We start from the raw sequence: 20466 nt of genomic DNA, 5'->3' as shown, positions 1-20466 counted from the left end.
GAGGATAGTTTTAATTTTGTTCAGATCAAAGAGTGAGAATGTGAATAAAAAACTTTATACCAACCTTTAATTAAAACACATAATCAATAGATTAATTCAACAATAGCAAGAACAAATGGTTTTTGTACATGTTGGAGTCATAAACAGGGCTGTCCTAAGCAGAGTTACATCCAGTGGCCTTAGAAGTGTGTCAGCCTGTTTAGGATGGCCCTGTAAATGCAATTATAAATATTGCTTTCACCACATTAATATATCTAATACTCAATGTAGCATCATCTGGATACTTAAATCCATGGACTGGGGCCATGTATGGATGATGGACATTTTCCTGCAAACTTGGGAAATTGGAAAGTTTGAGAAAACTAAAGAGGGGGTAAAATTATCAAAGAGTGGCAATTATTCATAGACACACAACATACCTCCGTTGGAGCTGTCACTGCTGCTGCCTCCATTTCTCTGAGGGGGGGAATTAAAGTTGCTCACCATCATGGCAGTCAGAGGCCAAGAGCCGAGTTTCGGCTGGGTTGGGTGCAGAAGAGGCAGAGTTGCCCTTTCTCCCTCCTCTCCCCTTGGTGGCTGATTGATATGAAGGTTAAGCTGAAATGTCAGCAGTGGTTGCACCAACAGTGTCCTCCTCAAATGCCTTTTCCAGTCAGTGAGGGGGTTGCCATGCCACGATGGGCATGGGGCAAAAAAGGAAGATAATATGGGGTGGGTGAGAAGGGTTTCCTGTCTGTGTGGGGCCTGCAGTGAGGAGGGGGCTGAGTGGGCAGGCAGAGGGGGAAGTGGATAGGCAGAGTGGTAAAGAGGGGGTGGGCAGACAGAGCAGCAAGGAGAGGAGTGGGTGGGCAGAATGGTGAAGAGTTTGGCCACAAGTTGGTTCACAGCCAAATGTGACATTGAGGAACCAAAGTTCCCAAGCACTCCAGGGCCTGATTTGTCTTGGGACAGTTTTCCTGAAGTTAACCAGCCAGTGGCTCAACCTGACCCATGCAATCTCTAGTTTGAGCCTCCAATCAGGAAAACAGCCACTATATGCATCACTTTTAACATGGGCCCATTTTTTGTTTTGGCCTTAAGACTCATCCTCTGTGACTTGTGTCAAGAGAATACCTTCTGGTTTAAAATAATTGACTGCTAATTCAGCATAAAGGTGTTTTATAGCACTGATGCAGAGATTTCAGGAAGTTCAAGTCTTTGAGCCTTTTTAATTAAGTCACTCTGGCACATTAACACTCTCAGTGAACATCTGTGATGGTATTTCCTCCTTTACATATCAGAGGGCAAAAACGTCAACGTATTAGTAGGCTTTAAAAAGGAATTAGTCAGAGTTTAGGAGATTACAACTGAAAGAGGTTTTTTTTTTAATCATCTGTACTTACTTCCCTCTGTAGAGATGCATCTGGTTTCATACACCAGGTCAGAATAGGGTGGCTCAGAATTCAGCTGCACCTGAGTCCTGGGTTTTATTATGGATTTGCAGCATAACTGTTGGAAACTGTGAGGTGATTAAGTCTGTCAAAAAGAAGAACATGTTATGATAAACTCCAGGATTTATCACTGGATACTAAGATAATAATGCATCTTTGTTTACACCCATAATTAATGTGGTTGAAGAAAGTACGCTCCAAAGCTTGTGTAAGTAAGATTTATCTCTGTTGAATGGGATTACAAGTGTATGTCACCATTCGAACAGTAATTGGTGCATTTCATTAGGACATAATTGAAAATGAGATTTATGTCAGAGCCGGGCAATAAATAATCCTGATAAATATTTCATTGTGGGCCATGATATTTAGGAAATGTTTGCAAAGCACTGTCTGCCACGATTAAGAAAGGAAGATTCTCCTTAATGACTTGCATTATATTACTTTTATGAGGGTCACAACTGCTTTTGCAACTCTCAGACAAGCTTGCTCTGCTCTAGACATATCCTCTTTCTAAATTTATGATGTGGGTAAATGTTCACAATGGCCTCTGTTAACTAGCTGAAGACCAGTGCCTTTTTCACAAAATGAGGAATGTATCCCTTCTTGGAGGAGGAGGAGGAGAGCTGGTTTTTATATGCCGACTTTCTCTACCACTTAAGGCAGAATCAAACCAGCTTACAATCACCTTCCTTACCCTGTGAGATAGGTGGGGCTGAGAGAGCTCTAAGAGAGCTGTGATTAGCCCAAGGTCACCCAGCTGGCTTCATGTGGAGGAGTGGGGAAACAAACCCGGTTCACCAGATTAGTGTCCCCAACTCATGTGGAGGAGTGGGGAAACAAACCCGGTTCTTCAGATTAGAATCCACTGCTCCAAACCACCACTCTTAACCACTACACCATGCTTGACCAATCCTGTCCCTTATATCATGGCCCTCCTACCCAAGGCCATTCCCTCCCCCGTCTCTTCCCCAGCTACTGTTGAACCAAATACTTTTGATAGTGACACCTGTAAAGATTGGAATAAATGTAGCCATATGAGTGAAGCTTCTAGAATAATACTTATTCTCTCCAGGATCAGAATTATATTAGGTGCTGTGGAACACAGGCAGGATGGTGGTGCTGCAATTGTCTTGTTTGTGGGCTTCCTAGAGGCACCTGGTTGGCCACTGTGTGAACAGACTGCTGGACTTGATGGGTCTTGGTCTGATCCAGCAGGGCTTTTCGTATGTTCTTAATGTATACACTTAGCCTTTCCCTTTGACTACAGTTGCCAGGCCCAGCAAAAGATTGAGGGGGAGATATGGGGGTGGCCATTGGGGTTGTCTCTAGGAATCACCAAAAACTGTGAGTTCTCTGATGGTTCCACCCAACTTCCTAGTAGGATACTATCCCTCCCCTCTCAGGCAAATGGCTCTCATGCAAGTGAAATGCAGACCAGCTTACAGGTCGGAACAGAAATTGCTCCTTTGTTCTCCAACCCACATTAAGTGGGATTTGGAGCCTTCCTTTGGATAGCATGTCACCAACTCCTGTTTATTATACCCTATTCACTTGGTTGCTGTCAGGAGGTACAGTGTCCTAGGGGTTCGTTTTCATAGCATAAGCATGTGGCCAACATTGTGAATAAGAATCAAGTCAATGTGTCTTAACTAAAACAACTTTATTGCTACAATAAATAACTCTAGAGTAAATACAGTTTCAGGACTAGAATGCAGACTAAGAAACTAATGAAACATAGAAAGGTTGCTAAGCTATTTGAGTTTTATACATCCTGAGCATCTGCCCTTCCCTTCTTGCTGGGAATTGGGAGCTGGAGGCAGGAGATCTCCCACCTCCATTAGGCACAGAGCAAGCCTACCAGAGATGAATCCTTCTCTGTAGTGGCTGTGGAACTCCCATCATAGAGAAGACTACAAGGTGCTGAATTTATAATCTTTCAAGTTTTATTTTCCCAACCTTTTAATTTCACCTAGGGCTGTTGGAAAAAAAAATTCGGTAAAATTCGGATTCGGCAAAATTTGGCCCGTTTTTATTCGGGAATTGCCGAAGTCCGAACTCCCCTGCTTCGGGTCCGTGCAATTCGGCATGAGATCCAGAGTTCAGGGAAAAATTCGGCCGAATAAAGCCATTAAAAACACAATCGCGCCTTTCCACGGCTCCGGGGGACATTTTTTGGGGTAGAGGTCCCAAACTTTCAGCGTAGCTTGAGGGGACCCTTCTTGCACGATCCCCCAAGTTTTGTAAAGATTGGGTCAGGGGGGGCTGAGATATGGGCCCCGGAAGGGGTCCCCCCTCCTTAATGTGCATCTCTGACAATGGGGGGTTGCAATTAGCAGAGCTTGCCGCCCACTCCCAAAGCTCCCAGCCCCGACAAACAGCTGAGCTGCGGGGAGCAAGGGCGGGGCAGGTGCGAAGAAGTTTGCAAACCATGCAAAGCAACACATTTGCAGCCATGCAAATCATGCAAAGCAACACGTATGCAACCATGCAAACCATGCAAAGCAACATGTTTGCAACCATGCAAAGCAACACCTGACACCTGGGAGTTTGCAAACCATACAAAGGGACAGAGGCAGCTAGCTATGCATAAGGAGCAGGAGGGGGTGGAATTTCCCCTTTTGCATCGGACTCAGGACCAGGCAAATGCATTCTTTAAGTCATAATTTGAAAACCAGTTTTGAGCAAGCATCAAAATAGACCTAACCGATCTTATGAATGAGGGAAAACCTGAGGACACACAACTGAAGCCCCCCCCCTCAAACCAGGGAGAGAGAGACTCAGGGGGCACACACACACACACACCCCGCAGAACAGGCGAAAGCCCCCTTTGGCTTCTCCCCCACAGAAACTGCTCCCTCCCCACTCACACACAGACTCTGCTTCCCCCACACACACACACACAGAGGAGAAAAATTATAGAGAAAAGCCCCAAAATGGGTCTTACTGTGGATGTCTTCTGTTCCATCTTCTTCGCACCTGCCCCGCCCTTGCTCCCCGCAGCTCAGCTGTTTGTCGGGGCTGGGAGCTTTGGGCGTGGGTGGCAAGCTCTGCTAATTGCAAACCCCCATTGTCAGAGATGCACATTAAGGGTGGGGAAGAAGACCCAGCTTGGCCACCGATTGGCCGCAGGAGAATGCTGCTTACTAACTGATGGTTATGCTGCTGCACCAAACCCCGAATTTGCTGAATTTATTCGCCGAACACCCCGAACTTGCTGAATTCAGCTCCCCGTTTTCCCGCCTTTTTTGAGTTTGGTTCCATCCAAACTTAAAACCGCCGAATCTGGAAATTCGGTTGTTTTTTCGGTTTGGGACAAACCGAATCAACAGCCCTAGTTTCACCATCCTTTGCAGTTTTATCAACTGTTTGGCTTTTTATACCACTGTTATTTTAGGAGCCTGTTTCTCTGCTTTTATGTTGGTTGTTTTTTTAGGGTTTTAAAGATAATTATTCCCATTTTAATCTGCGACTGTCTTAAAATTATTTTGTCTATTCACATTTTAATTGTTTTGACTGCTGCTTGGAACTGTTTCAATCTCCAGTTCTCCAGTTCTTTGTGCAGCATTTTTCATCTTGTTTATGATGTTTTATTGTTTACAGTATTATATATTGTAAGTCATGTGGTAGATTTATGTGAAGAAGAAGAAGAAGAGTTTTTTTTAATATGCCAACTTCCTCTGCCACTTAAGGAAGAATCAAACTGGCTTACAATCACCTTCCCTTCCTCTCCCCACAACAGACACCCTGTGAGGTAGGTGGGGCTGAGGGAGTATGACTAGCCCAAGGTCACCCAGCTGGCTTCGTGTGTAGGAGTGGGAAAACAAATCCAGTTCACCAGATTAGCCTCCGCAGCTCACATGGAGGAGTGGGGAATCAAACCCAGTTCTCCAGATCAGACTCCACCGCTCCAAACCACCATTCTTAACCACTACACCACTCTGGCTCTCTACCACTCTCTACCATCTACCACTCTCTGGTGGTAGATGGAGAGGCAGGGTATAAATGTGCGAGCCCTGGACTTACCGCAGACCCTATTTGCGAGCTCACGGGGAGCCAGAGGAGGTGATGCATGAGGTCATGGAACCACCAGGCAGCAGTGCAGCCAAAAAGCAGCTGGGGAGGCCTTCATGGCTGCACAGGCTTCCAGGTGCTTCTCTTGCTCTGGCCCGCATGGACTCCCCAGGCACTTTGTCCCTTCCTCTGCAGCCTGACAAGGCTGGAGGGGCAGGGCCTGAGCTGGCAGATTTCAGTGAGGGAGTTCTCCCTCTGGTCCTCCAGCCCAGGATATAGCTGGCCCTGCTGTGCCACTTGGGGTCAGTTGGCCTCGCGGCTTGTCCTACCCTCCCACCCCCTTTTTGCATTGTTACAGTTTTGTTTACTTGTCCCCTGTTCTTCATCACAACTTGGTGGTGTCAGCATGGGGCGGATCCATTTCCAGGTGAATTCAACCTGCATGCTCATTTCTTTCCTCCTTTGGGGATCCCAGTAAGGAGTTGGGGGTAGGACCTGCAGGGGACATGCCCAGCTCAGGGACTGCCAAGGCAGCCTCACCCCAATTGGCAAGTAAAATCATGCAGTGGCCTATGCCCAGGTGGAGTCCCACATTCTGCCATCCCATGCAACTCCCCAGCAGGCAGGCTGAAGAGTAGGCAGCTTACATATCAGCTGGCAGGCAAGTCAGCTGATGCCCTGGATCCCTGCCCCTATGCGGCTCCAAGGCTCTATCAGCAGTAACCAATAAAGTTGTGGCCATTTCCATTCAAATAATGTGTCTGCTTCTCCTTTGGATGCTGGTTGGGGTTGCCGTGCTGACCTCCTGCTCCCTTTGACAACCCTCACAGCCTCAATACTCCACCAGCATCAGCAACCCTCTCCCCCCCACACACATACTCCCCACACATATCAGCTGTGATATTGGAGGCATAAGGGCAAATGCTGACATAAGACACTAACTATAACTTATTTGCAGCCTAGGACAGAGTCTTCATTCTGGAATTATGGAGGACTGTTGCAGAAGAAACAGTCAAAAATTGGCCCCGGCATCTATTAATGACTAGTCTAAGGATTAGATGTGGATCAAAAAGATAATGATCAAAATGGATTCCAGCTTTCTGCTTTCAGCAAGGTTAAGCTATGTAGCATTGTCACCAACTGTGTATGATTGTACTTGCAATTCTGTGGCTTTAGGGAGCATATGATTGATGGTGCATAGATGTGGGTTCACACTAGATGTGTGATGTAGGCCACAGTACAAATAAAGGTGGTGTGAACTTCACGTTGAGCAGGTTCAATCATAAAATTGCCAGTTTCAACAGCTGCCCTCACTTATCCTTGGATCTGTTCTATTGTCAGCTGTCACCTTGAACAATTGTCAATAAGTTTTGTGATTGCGCGGTAGCTATAGGGATGGACTTGCATTTCCTTCTGTCATACAAACCACTTTTGCATCTGTTCAGTAGATAAAAATTGATTCTCTATTAGGGTCTTGGATGATCAGGTCAGGTAATTAAATGATGGGGGATGGTATACTATGACTTCCATAAGGCTATACAAAAATACTCATGCACAGCATAACCTCAGTGGTAACAATGACCTAAAAACACCAAATGGTAAGACTTTTTAAAAGATGGTGTTTACGGAGTGATTAATTTGCTTGTTGCTTAGCAAGCAGCAAGGATAGGCCTGTGGAGGAGGAGGGAAACTAAGACTCAGGCAGTGTAAGAACATAAGAAAGGCCCTGCTGGATCAGACCAAGGCCCATCAAGTCCAGCAGTCTGTTCACACAGTGGCCAACCAGGTGCCTTTAGGAAGCCACAAACAAGACGAGTGCAGCAGCACCATCCTGCCTGTGTTCCACCACACCCAAAATAATAGGCATGCTCCTCTGATACTAGAGAGAATAGGTATGCAGCATGACCAGTATCCATTCTAACTAATAACCATGAATACCCCTCTCCTCCATGAATATAAGAAAATGGTAAGAATGTACAAGGGTGAAATGTTGCTGATTACACTGCAATGTATTGTTTGGATATGCCAAAGTATATTTGTCAAGCCTGACAAACAGGCTTGATCTGCTCCCAAACAGCCTATCGGAAAATTAATTTCTTCTGTCCAACTGGAATGTAAACTGCAGGAGTTCAAGCACAGCTTAAAGATACAACTTAAAAATAGACACTGTTAGCAATTTGGTCCACTGCTCTAACATGAGTATGTGATTCCTAAGGCCTTTAGGGCACATCAACACACGCAAGGGAGCAGAGCTCCTCCGAATCATGTCTCATATGCAGACCTTCCTATGGCTCTCCTAACCTGAGGGGCAATTAATGACATTTTGGATTGATCACACTGCTCTGTCATCACTTGTGTAAAAGGGCTGTGGGTTAATATATGGAATGCAAAGGTTAAAATAAATTTCTGTTACAAAGTACCTCCTCTCTTAACCCAGTAACCTTTTTAGGAGAAAATATGTGTTCATTTCCTATTAGGGTAAGCAAACAGTGAGGTCCAAACATCAGAATGCATTTATGGCTGTAATTTCTTAAAACCTAAGGCATGTTGGATAATTAACTTCTGATCAATGTGGACAAATTATTACATTTTCTCTTGGGTGGGGCAGGGGTTATAATTGGTTCTCTGGAAGATAACACATAAATATCAGAATCCCAAAGATGTGTTGCTCTACATAGAAATTCCATTGATTTTAACAAAACAAAGATCTTATTCCTAGTCTAAGGTAGCAGTTAGTTGGTAGCATATTGATTTGACTTGAGGTTTGTTGGACATGGCTTTTACCAATTAAGGTGAAACATGGGTGCTAATAGTGGCTAATTTTGTTCCCAATGGGAATTGTTGTAGTTGGTGAGAAATAATTAGGAGCTTAAGAAATGATAGCCCAAAGTTGTGGCAATGCATATTGCAAATTCATTGCTCAGAACCTGCCAAGATAGTAAATAAACTCCTGTATGTATATCAGCATACTCTGATAAAGCAATACAGACCTTTTCTGTTAGTGCAGTGAATCAGAATAGTTCCTTATGCAGCTGAGCAATGCAAAGAAGGAAGAGAAAATACCATAAGCATCCATGTGTCAACATCACATCCTCCACTGGAAGGAACACTGGAAGGAATACTGTGGAAGGAACACCAGGAGGACCCCTGAAGTAAGCATACTTGAGGGAACTCTGCAGATGTGGGTTTGAGTCATCTCCTGCATTTCCCCTTTTATCATACCACTCCATATAAAGCATTTACATGCTTAAATGTAACTTAGAAGAGATAATGCCAATAGAATGCCCAGAATCTCTCTCACACAAGGGTTCATGTCTTAAACTGGGCAGGTCTCAGAAGCACCAGCCTTTTGCCGATCAAGAAAAATATAGACCCTTGGGCAGCAACAAAGGGACAAACAATAGCACATTAATGTGGTATTCTTATCACCTTCAGCCTCACCCGGAAAAGGCACCATATGCATTGTCAGTCAGAGGCCATGGGTTTGGATACCATCTTTTGGCCAGCAACACACTGAACAGCAGAAAAATAGAAGGAAGAGGCTGAACTAGAACCCACAAGTCACATCCTTGAGAGCAGTCCTCTAAAACATACTATAGGGCATCAGGATTCCTGCAGCTGCCATATATACTAAGGCATGGAAGACAATGGAGAAAGCCATAGTGCAGCAGTGAGGCACAAGCCTAACATACACAAAGTTGCTGGTTCAAGTCCCACATGTTGCTGGGAAGCTCAGAAAAGAACCACAACTCAAGCACAACTGAGATTTTGCCCAATTGAATGTTATAACTGGGGATGAGCCTCTCATGGTCACTAGTTACCCCACATGCCCATTATTTTGGCTGGCAATCCCCATGTGCCATCTTCCTGCTGTGTTCATGGGGCCCATTATCTGCTTTATCAACATGGGGCTAGTTATCGTATTATTATTATCTTTATCATTATCTGCATCCCAGCAACCTCCTCGCTGTCTCCATACCTGCACACACATTTCTTGTAGGCTGCATTGCTTATCAGATGCCAGCATGGATCCTGGAGAGTATTAAACCTTTAGAGCCTCAGTCTCTCCCTTGCAAGACTATACCTGTGCACATCCTCTTATTCCTCTTCCCTCCCCCACCCAGGGTGAGTTACAGTCTGAAAACATCTGAGGCTGCTAATAAGCTGGGGATGGAACTCATCCCTATCTACCAAACCCCAGTAACACACAAACATTCCTGTAAGGTGCTTAGGACAACTGTGCTGGATTGCAAACTTAGCATTCCAAGCTGCTGCACCATTTCTTGAGAGTGGGGTGGGAGGTGAGGGGGAAGGACTTACATTTTAATTCTCCATGGGTTCAATCAGGATTTTTAAAAATATGCCAGGGTTCTTGCTGGTGTTATGCAGGTGCGTGTGTGTGGGGGGGGGGGGGGGAATGACGGGCTGGAAAAACTTAGGATGCCAATTAAGGTCTGCTGTTCCTCTGCTGTCCCTCTGGCATACTCCTGATGCCACCCATTCATACTCTGACACCAGGATTACACCATCCTGATGCTGTTATCAACATATTTCCAGCTATGCCAACATATCTTCGTATCTTCATATTCTCAAGATACATCAAATTTGGACTTAGTTGTCATCCTAAACCATTCAAAGACAGGGTTTAGGAGGACTGCACTGTAAAGCACTTAAATCAAACACTTACAACACTTAATTTCACATTCAGAATGCAAACTTAAATTTTGATGCTTAATTTCACAATGGAAAGAATTGATTGGCAAAATGAGAAAGTCTGGAAAATTTTGACTATTTGCCAATATCCATTTCAGCTCTCCTCGGAAAAACAATAGAAGCCCCAGCACCTGTGCTGACAGAGGGAGGAGTGCTGTGGAAATTATGATCTCAGCTGCTGTCCCCGTTTTTGGAGTGATTAATGGGATTGCATATGATGCAGGAAATGAAAACTAGAAATCTGGATAAGTAATGACTGCTCCAAGAGAATGAATTCCTCTGAAACTATAGAACAAACAGACACGCTGACCTCCAATAAATTACTCTGAAGTTTTCAAACAAACCGGGAAATAAAGTTTGCTCTTTTTGTTGATTGCTGTTTCAGTGATAACGTGAATGTACTTCATTGGGAGGAACATGGATGTTTCTGACAGTTCGGTTTTAAAGCTGGAGTATTCTGGAGATGATTATGAAAGACTATAAAGGGAAGTAGAGCAGTACCAAAATCCTCCTCATTAAGAATGGTTAGGAGTCAGAAAGCGAACAGTTAATATGCCCCAGAGATCTTTGACTGGTGGATTGGTCTCCACATCTTGTTCAAATTTGCTTATAAATACAGAGTTGGCATCTCATACTTAGGATTCACAGAAGGAGTGGACAGCCAGAGTGCCAGAGTGGTTGGAGTGTTTGACCAAGAGTGGGGAGAACTGGGATCCAATCACTATTCTACCATGAAGCTAGCTGAATAGTCTTTAGGACACTCCCGCATAAACACACACACACCGTCTCTTTCAGGCTTAACCTCACAACAATTTTGTGAGGAAAAAAAGCATGTATACCACCTTGAGCCTCTTGGCGAAAGGGCCAGATTGTATGACTAGTCTATTGACAAGAGAAAGTGCTCTCTCCGCTGACTTCTCTGAGGTGGTTTTGTAGCTTCTGTTTTTGAGTGTTTTGTGTGTGTGTTTTAAGTATGAGAGCCTATTTGGCAGCAAAATGGAAAAGAGATAGAAACAGGGGGTGACCGGCTGGAGAACTGGGCTAAAACTAATAAAATGCACTTCAACAAAGTTAAATGTAAAGTTCTGCATTTAGGTAGGAAAAATCAAATGCATAATTATAGGATGAGGGAGACTTGTCTCAGCAGTAGTGTGTGTGAAAAGGATCTTGGGGTCTTAGTAGACCAAACACTGAACATGAGTCAGCAATGTGATGCAATCTTGGGCTGTATCAACAGAAGTATAGTGTCCAGATCACACGAAGTGATGGTGTCATTTTACTCTGCTCTGGTTAGACCTCGCCTAGAGTATTGTGTTCAGTTCTGGGCACTGCAATTTAAGAAAGATGTAGACAAGCTGGAACGTGTCCAGAGAAAGGCAACAAAGATGGTGAGGGGTCTGGAAACCAAGTCCTATGAGGAAAGGTTGAAGGAGCTGGGTATGTTTAGCCTGAAGAGGTGATATGATAACCATCTTCAAGTACTTGAAGGGCTATCATATAGAGGATGGTGCCGAGTTGTTTTCTGTTGCCCCAGAAGGTCAGACCAGAACCAAAGGGTTGAAATTAAATCCTGGCCATGGATACATGCATGCAAATATATTCTTAAAGGGATGACTTGCAGACTTCTTTAAAAGCCAATTTCTCCATGGTGGTGGCAAGAAAACTACAGAGGCATGTATCTCAGATGCCCAAGAAGGCTAGGGTGTTTATGGAATGCCCAGCTGCAGTCAAAGAAACATAGGGATCTATAAGGCAGATCCATAACAGCTGCTACATACTGCTTTCCACTGTTTAATCGCCTGTCCAAGCAAGCAGTGAGTGCTGCTCAGAGCAGCAGCCAGAAAGCAGGAGATGACAGGTGAGCAAACAGCAACTCTTCCTTTTGCCTGGGCATGCTAGTTAGAACCAATGGCAACTAGAACAGCAATCTCCATTTGCTTGCCTTGCTTCTTTTGATCTGTTTCACAGCCACGTCTCGACAGAATCTTGCCAAGGCCTGGAACTGGCCATGCAACGGGCACGTTTTCTGTATGGATGTGGCTTCATGATCATCAGGGTTGTCGTGAAATGCCACCATGTCTGAATGAAAATGTGGGGTCTTGTCCTCTGCAAGCAGAAATGTCGTGCAGCACTGCGGGGGGAGGTGCAGTAAGGAAGAAGAACTGATGAAATTGCTACTGTAGCTCTAGTAGAACAAGCCTTGGAGCCAAGCAACAGTGTGTATAGTTTTTGGGGAAATAATTTTTTCTGACTTCCTGCTTATTGCCTGTGCTACATCAGATTTTATTCAGGGGATTCTCCCAACCCTCCCAGCTTCAGGATATGCAAGGGGCTGCTGCAGAAGGAGAAAGGAGGAAAGATATATTTCCTTGAACTGATGAAAGAATCCAACCCATAGACCATAGGGGACTTAGCATCAGGCCCTAATGATTGATTAGATTCAAAGTTCTTAATCCTAAATGGCAAACAGGTTTCCAGAAAGTGACTTCATCTCCTCTCTACATTGCAGGCTGGAGTCGCCCACACGCTCTTTGGTGATGGAGGCACCCAAGGGAATTCACTTAAATGCCGAGGCTGGCAACTTAGAAGCCACATGTAGGACAGAGCTCAAGCTGGAATCCAAAGATGGAGAGGTAAGTGGAAGCAAAGCAAAGACCAAAGTTACACTTGAACCATGTTCCGGGCTTGCAAGGGTCTTTTGTTTCAGATTGTTGTTGCAGATTTGCATCGTATCTTTGGACACTTCAAAGATAAAACATGATGGTGATGCTCACTTAGCAATTTCATTTAGCATTGCAACTAAAAAATAATGGTGAGGCTGAGGGCCGGATTTAGGTTTGATGAAGCCCTAAGCTATTGAAGGTAATGGAGCCCTTTATATGTCCAGCTGTCCTTTGTCAACAACAAATTGTTGCTGTTTTTTGTGTTGAATATATGCTATATGGTAATTTATGGACCTAATAGGTATCTAAAGCCATTTGCACATAACGTTACACTGTTGCTGTTTGTGGGTTTTATTTTATTTGTTTTTTATCTTATATTTTGGAAATGTACATCCAGTTTTTTTTTCCTTTAAATTTTTTTGGGGGGCCCAAGAGAGTGGGGCCCTAAGCTTTAGCTTGTTTAGCTTATACGTAAATCCGGCACTGGCGAGGCTTAGCCTGTGCTTAGGATCTCCTTGGCGGAATGATGGAACTCATTGTATGCAAACTACACTCCCTCCATTCAAAGCAGCAGGATGATTCATTAGTTATAAAGTGCTGGGATAATAGCACTGGTTGTGTGAAACAGATTTATGCAGCTGTAAAAATGTGTAGTACTGCTAAATTCTCTTTTCCTTGTCACTTTAAAGTAAGATTTACTTGACTAGCATAATTACATCTTACATCATGCATTTTTTTGCAACGAGGAGGGCTTAATTTACCTGTATTGATCTGTAAAGCTTTGCATCTCTTTTCTGTTTGGAGGGAAGGAAAGTGTTAGACATTTGTAGACTGCTGAAGATGCTCCAGATATGAGGCAATATCTCAACCAGCATCCATGAGTTAAACATCCCAAATCATTATTCATTAAGGCCCTTGCCATAATTTGTAAAATAGCTATTTCAATAGAGTACTTTTTATTATTTAATTATGATTTGAGATAAACATTTCTTTCTAAAAATTCTTTCTAAGTCAATGATCTTATTCACAAAAGGTACAATTCCTTTTACAGGTCATTAATTAGAGAGGCTCTCAGGCATCCAAAACCACACATAAAGCTAGTAATATAGGACGCTCGACAGTATGTCCTTATAAGGGAAAGTCCACAAAAATAGTGAAAAAGATTGTTCTAAGCAAATATACAGGTAGCCCTCTTTGCATGTCCCCATCCAAGTCCACCAACATAATTCACATTTACCTACAGAAGTACTCTGTGAACTCATATCTCTGCTTGTCTTCTCCCTAATGTCAGCCCCCAGGAGAATCACATGCCTCCAAACAAATAGTGGACACTGGTAAAACATAGTCCTCTTTGTCTCTTCACATTCCTTCTAACCAACATCTTCTTCTGTCCTTAAATCCTCCATAAAATGTTTCTCTTAGAACATTCTGTGGCACCATAACACCTCAACCAATGACTACCCCTGTTCTTCTCACTATTTCTGCCAACGTCCCATCTCTTTATGTAACATCAAAGCAGATTAGCTAATGGTTGGGGAGACAGGGAAACCAGATAGGGCTACTATTGTATGTATTTAGGATTTGAAGGCAAAGCAGAAACTTATGGCCCATCTCATCTGGATGAACCATAGCATTTTATTTCAATAAAAAAATGTGATCAAATTGTAAGTGCTCAAAGGAATATGATTAATTGTGCTTGTTGTCATTTAGGGCCTTTCCTGTCTGCACAACCCCTTTTTCACTCAATAAATTGATTTTGTTATGGGGCTGTTGTGTTTTTACAGCACTGCATATTTAGTACCTGAAAAAATTTAGTGCTTTCCCCAGAAGTCAAAACCAGTGCTGTTACGATTGCTACAAGGAATGTCATTGTCCCAGTATTGTCTGAAATTTTAGTTTTTAATTAAAAATATGTCTTCATAATTGCAAGACCAAAGCAGAATGTGCATCCTAATCTCATTTCAACAAACAAACAAACAAAATTTTGTACAGCTTCAGGACAGCACGTTTCTGTGGGTATTATTCAATAAACCCATCCCCTCTGTATGCCCTAAACTGTTAAGTCATGCAGATCAGGGGACCTTTGGGAAAAGAAATAAGGCGTGGTACAGTTAGCTACAACAAGAAACAGCAATTGGATGAAACAACCATCTATCCTTTACACAATATACCCCTCTTGCACAATTCACAGAAAACCTAGCAGAACGGCACAAAGGGGACAAGTGGCACCATATGCTTCATCACACTCCGTTTTCATCTCCTTACAGCTTTTTTTTTAGGAGAAAGAGGTTCATTCCAGGAATTGGTTACATTCATAGTTCATTGGATCCATATCTCCCCTCTCAATATGCACAGTGCCTACTAGCCAATTTTGATGTCCTTTTTGGTCTGTCTGTTTTATTCATTGGGATCCACATGCTTTCCTTTAATTTCCAAATTAAAGAATGTGATTAGCAACAGGTTTTTCCTGGCATACCCCCTTTTTATGCAAAAGATGGGATTGGCATTGGATGAGGGTTTATAAGACTATTATAAGATTAAAAAGTGAAATCAAGTAGACTTTTGTGATAATGCAGAAAAAACCTCATAGTTGATAGCCAGGTTTTGTTGTTGATGTTTGTGATTTTTATTACCGTATATACCCATGTATAAGCCGACCCGCGTATAAGCCGAGGTGCCTAATTTCTCCCCAAAAATGGGGAAAAATTAGGCACCCGCGTATAAGCCGAGGGTCGGCTTATAACCCCTCCCCCCCCCGCAGGCTTACCTTCAGGCCCGGCGAAGGCGGTGGTGGCGGCGGGCCCCCCAGGGTGGGGGGAGCCGGGCTGCGCGGCCTTGCAGCGGCCGCAGGATGCTTCCCCCAGCCCTTCCAGGGTGGGGGGAGCCGGGCGCGCCCGCAGCGGCAGCCGCGCAGCCTTGCAGCAGCTGCAACAGGCTTCCCCCGGCCCTTCCAGGGTAAGGGGAGCCGGGCGCGCCCGGCGGCAGCGGCCGCACAGCCTTCCATGGGCCGCAGGATGCTTCCCCCGGCCCTTCCAGGCGGGGGGAGCCAGGCGCGCCCGGCGGTGGCGGCCGCGCGGCCTTCTAGAGGCCGCAGGATGCTTCCCCCGGCCCTTCCAGGGCGGGGGGAGCCAGGCGCGCCCGGAGGCGGCGGCCGCACGTTTTTCCAGGGGCCGCAGGATGCTTCCCCCGGCCCTTCCAGGGCGGGGGGAGCCGGGTGCGCCTGGCGGCTGCGGCCGCATGGCCTTGCAGAGGCCGCAGGAGGCGCTCACAGGGCGCTCCTGGCCGGGGGAAGCCACATGGGCCCGGTAGCGGTGGCGGTGGCGATGGCGGCAGCGGTAAGTTGCCCCTCCCTCCTCCCTCCTCCCTCCTCCCCCTCCCCTACCCTACCGTATTGACTCGCGTATAAGCCAAGGCTGGCTTTTTCAGCCCTTTTTTTGGGCTGAAAAACTCAGCTTATACGCGAATATATACAATAGTGAAATAGTGATATATTTACCCATATAAAACTTGGGGAAGAACGTGAGTCAGGCTTTAATTTCTGACTGGAATCTATCATTATTTACCTGACAGCAAAGCAGGGACATTAAAGTGAGGGAGGTGTTTTTGGAATAACTAGTTTATACATATTGACAACCTATCTAGCCTAGGAGACAAAAGGATATGCCTCTGGTGTTGTAAATATGTACCATCCCGGAGGATACTGAATTGTGATGGGAATAATAATAGAATGGATTTAATTATCTAATACTTTGAAATAGATTGCTCAATATTATTTTAATGTTACTTTAATTAAAAAATATTTTGGGGCTCAATCTAAAAGGAAAAAAATAAGACTGTCCATTCCAGTCAGCCAGATATTGGGGAGATAAAACAGAAATATCCAGAAATGAAAACCAGAAAAATAAAATTAAACTGAGCTGACGTCTTGGGGAGAAACAAACAGAAACTCCCAATCCTGTTGGTTCAGACTGTTGTTCAGGCTTGTATAGCTTCTGATCTATCAAGATCTACAGTAAAGTAGCCTGCAAGATGTGTGATGGCCTCCTGAGCCCCGCAAAGATTCCCCATAGGTTTCTATGAGCCAAAGATTTTCCCACACCCTCCCTATCTAAATATCTAACAGCAAAGTTGGCAAACTTATATCCCGAACTGGAACTGTGAATGGGCAAGACAGATCTTTCTACAAACCTGAAAAGGCCCCTGGTTTGCAGAAAAATCTGAAATCTAAAAAAAATACATTGGGGAGTTTTAAAAAGCCAAAAATGATAAAAGGAGTTTCTGTAGCTTTAAGCAATAGATTATCTCAGTGGCTGTTACTAAGCAACCACAGATTCCAGGCTTGGTTCTGCCAATAAAAGGCAGGAGGAGAGGAGAGGGCCCTTTCCAGGCCTATTTTGGCCATTGAGGGAGTACTCACTGGGGCCAGCCCTGACTAGGATTGACAGCTCCAGGTTGGGAAGTTCCTGGAGATTTTGTGGTACAGTCTGAGGAGGGCAGGGTTTGAGCAGGGAAGAGGCCTCAGCAGGGTATAATGCCATAGAGTCCACCCTCCAAAGTACCCATTTTCTCCAGGGGAAGTAATCTCTGTAGTCTGGAGACCAGTTGTAATTCTGAGGCCATTTATGCATGGCTGTTTCCTCACAGTCACTCGCTGACTACTTTGGGCCTTTGCCTTGTTTATGCATGCATTTTCTGACTGTCAGATGTCATCTCGCTCGCTCTCGTGTTTAGCCAGCATGCAGAAAACCCGGGGAAATGTGCAGAAATGCTCAGGGAGAGCGAGGTGACCTCTGATGGTTGGAAAATGCATGCATAATCAAGGCAAAGCCCCAAAGTAGTCGGTGGAATGACGGCGAGGAAACAGCCATGTATACATGGCCTGAGAACTCCGGCCCCCACCTGAAGGTTGGCAACTCTAGCTTAGACCCTCAGAGTAGAATGCCTGATCCCCACATTCCATTTTATTTTTATAACAGCCTCTTGAGGTAAATAAAAAAGAAAGATAGTAACTGGCCCAAAGTCCTAGTGGCTTCTTGGTTCAACCATAACTTGCAGCAAAAATATAAAATAAGATTAATTCAGATTATATGGGTTATCAGCTGCATGGCTCTTATAGTATAAACTGAAATATTGGTAGGGGAAAACCTTTCCCCTATAACTATGCTAAATGGTAATAACTTCATTCTAGCACTACAATTTACTATCCCTGCTGTGGCTGGTTATGTTTGCTGCTTTCGTGGATTTATGTCTTTGCTCTGCTCCTGTTTTCAGCTTGTTTCAATAACATTAATGTTAGTGAAATATAAAATCAAATAGAACACTATACTGGTAATTCAACTCTTTTAGTGTGCTGGTCAGAGGCGGATCTACTGTGAAACTAATGAAGCTTAAGCTTCAGGGCCCCTAATCCCAGAGGGGGGCCCTGAAGCAACTTTTTTTAATGAGTGAATTTCTCAACAAAATCGAGTTTTTAAAGTGCATAGAATCATAAGCCGATGGGTTGAAGTACTTAATATTGACTTTAGAATATGCTCTAATATCCACTTCATATGGCCTCAAAATGTCCCTGTCATTGGTCAAATTTCACAATTTTCTTGGGGGCTTGCTGTGCTTGAACCCCCAGCTGTAAGGGCTCACTGAGCTCCCCAGGATCTATTCACAGCCTACAGTTTGGCAGCTGGATCCTCAGATCCTCTGTTGGTGCATGGCTTAATAGTTCTGTAGTTTTATTTCGTCACTGTATGGCCCATTTTCAAGGACTCCACCCCACCCCCCTATTCTCCACCATTTGACCCTTGAGATCCTTGCAAGGGCAGCAAAGGCCCTTTGGACCTTATTGGATGTTGCCCTATTGTTGCCGGTTGCGAAGGGCCCCCGTAACAGTTCAAGCTTCAGGGCCCCAAAAATGTAGGTCCGCCACTGGTGCTGGTATTGGATTGTGCAGTATACTCAGCAAGATGGTGGGATAGGAGCACAAAATTAAGCAAATACATGTTTACAACGAAAAAATCTTCTGTCTTTGTAATGGTATGCCTTATATACTGCTCATGTCGCCCAGAACCTTCAATGTTAACATACTAGAGTCTATTAATCTATACGTTTGTATCTTACCCTTCCTCCATGGAACTGAAGATGGCAATATATTTGAATTCATTAAGCTGCCTTGTACTGAGTCTTACCATTGGTCCATCTAGGTCAGTATTTTCTGCTCAGACTGGCAGTGAGTCTCTCAAGGAGAGGTCTTTTACATCACCTACTACTTGATCCTTTTAACTGAAGATACCAAGGACTGAACCTGGGACCTTCTGCATGCAAAGCAGATGCTCTACCACTGAGCCACAGCCCCTCCCCTGTAGTTTCCCTGCCTTGTTTTATCCTCAACAATTCTGCAATGTAAGTTAGGCTGAGAGACAGTAACTGCCATAGCCACCTAGTGATCCCAATCTGGATCTCTGCAGTCATAAGCAAACACTCTAATGGCTACATGTCAGAGGCTTGTAAATTTAAGCTATGGGGTACTTAGCCCAAGCTTTCTATTTCCTTTTCTGCCTGCTCATTGGAATAGAATTGGCGCTGCATCTGATGTCACACATTTGTAAGAAAATGCAAAAACAGAATCTGTAGCTTTGTCCCTGTGATAGATTCATATACATACACACACGCGCGCGCGCACACACACACACTCACAGACAGACACACAAATGAGAGTGCTGGGTTTGTGAGGAACCCCAGCACCTGACAACAGGCTAGTTTTATATGTAATAATGAAATGTCAGTTAAACTATCCTATTATACAACAGACACAATTGATTTTTTTTTCTGTGTAAGAAAACACCAGAGAAACTGTCTTGGTATGGTACACTTGTGTAGTATAAAATCAGTTTATCGGTCTATTTCCATTGGAAGGTCTAAAATCAACTAATCAATATTACTACTAATTTATTTTTCTCTTCTCCTTCAGATAACGCTGGATGCTGCAAATATCAAACTACCTAGATTGCCTCAGGGATCCTATTCCCCTACTGGATCCAGGCAAAAAATCTACGAGCTCTGTGTGTGTCCCAATGGGAGGTTATTCCTGTCTCAAGCAGGATCTAGTTCCACCTGCCAGATAAACTCAAGTGTCTGCCTTTGAGAGAGACTGTTTGTGGCAGGCATAGCCGGCAGCACAATGGCCTTTTCTGGCCTCCCAGATAAGAGCTGCCAACTATTTTTTACTACAACACGGAAAGCCTATCAAAGACTGTTTTTGTGTGTGCGCGCGTGTGTGAATATATAAATATATATATACAGATATATATAGATATAAAATATATATATATCCTTTGTGTAAAATGAAGTTTCAGTACAAAAAGTCCCAGGGTGACCCTCTTTGTGTAGCATTCATTGTTCTCACATAAAATTTTTATAAACAATGTTCAAATTGGATCTAGATCTTTCCAGGAGTTCTCAAACTATGTCACAGCAAGCCTCCAAAAAGTAAAGACGGTGCTTTAGAGCCTCTCTTAGTTTAGGTAAAGGCCACCTCACATACTACATTTTACCTACAGGCATAGGAAGAAATCATGTCATGTGACAACTTTATACCCATGCCTATTTACCATGTGTACATTCACTAGCAACTCTGACAATTCTGGCTTCCAAATGTG

The 20466-nt window shown here is 44.1% G+C and overlaps 1 protein-coding gene across 3 annotated transcripts in view; it reads left to right on the top strand.

Moving 5' to 3' along the window:
- Positions 1-20102, top strand: part of SGCD (sarcoglycan delta) — a 433509-nt gene extending 413407 nt beyond the window's left edge. For all 3 annotated transcript variants that reach the window (XM_056859944.1, XM_056859945.1, XM_056859939.1), the window contains 2 exons: positions 12664-12787; positions 19779-20102. In XM_056859944.1, the coding sequence (XP_056715922.1) occupies positions 12664-12787; positions 19779-19952 (298 nt within the window). In that variant the 3' untranslated portion in view covers positions 19953-20102. The remainder of the gene's footprint in view (positions 1-12663; positions 12788-19778) is intronic.
- Positions 20103-20466: the final 364 nt, after the last annotated feature.

This window comes from Euleptes europaea, chromosome 1, assembly GCF_029931775.1.
Source record: "Euleptes europaea isolate rEulEur1 chromosome 1, rEulEur1.hap1, whole genome shotgun sequence".
Lineage (NCBI taxonomy): Eukaryota > Metazoa > Chordata > Lepidosauria > Squamata > Sphaerodactylidae > Euleptes > Euleptes europaea.
Note: the sequence above shows the minus strand (reverse complement) of the source record. Positions and strands in the feature narration are given on the sequence as shown.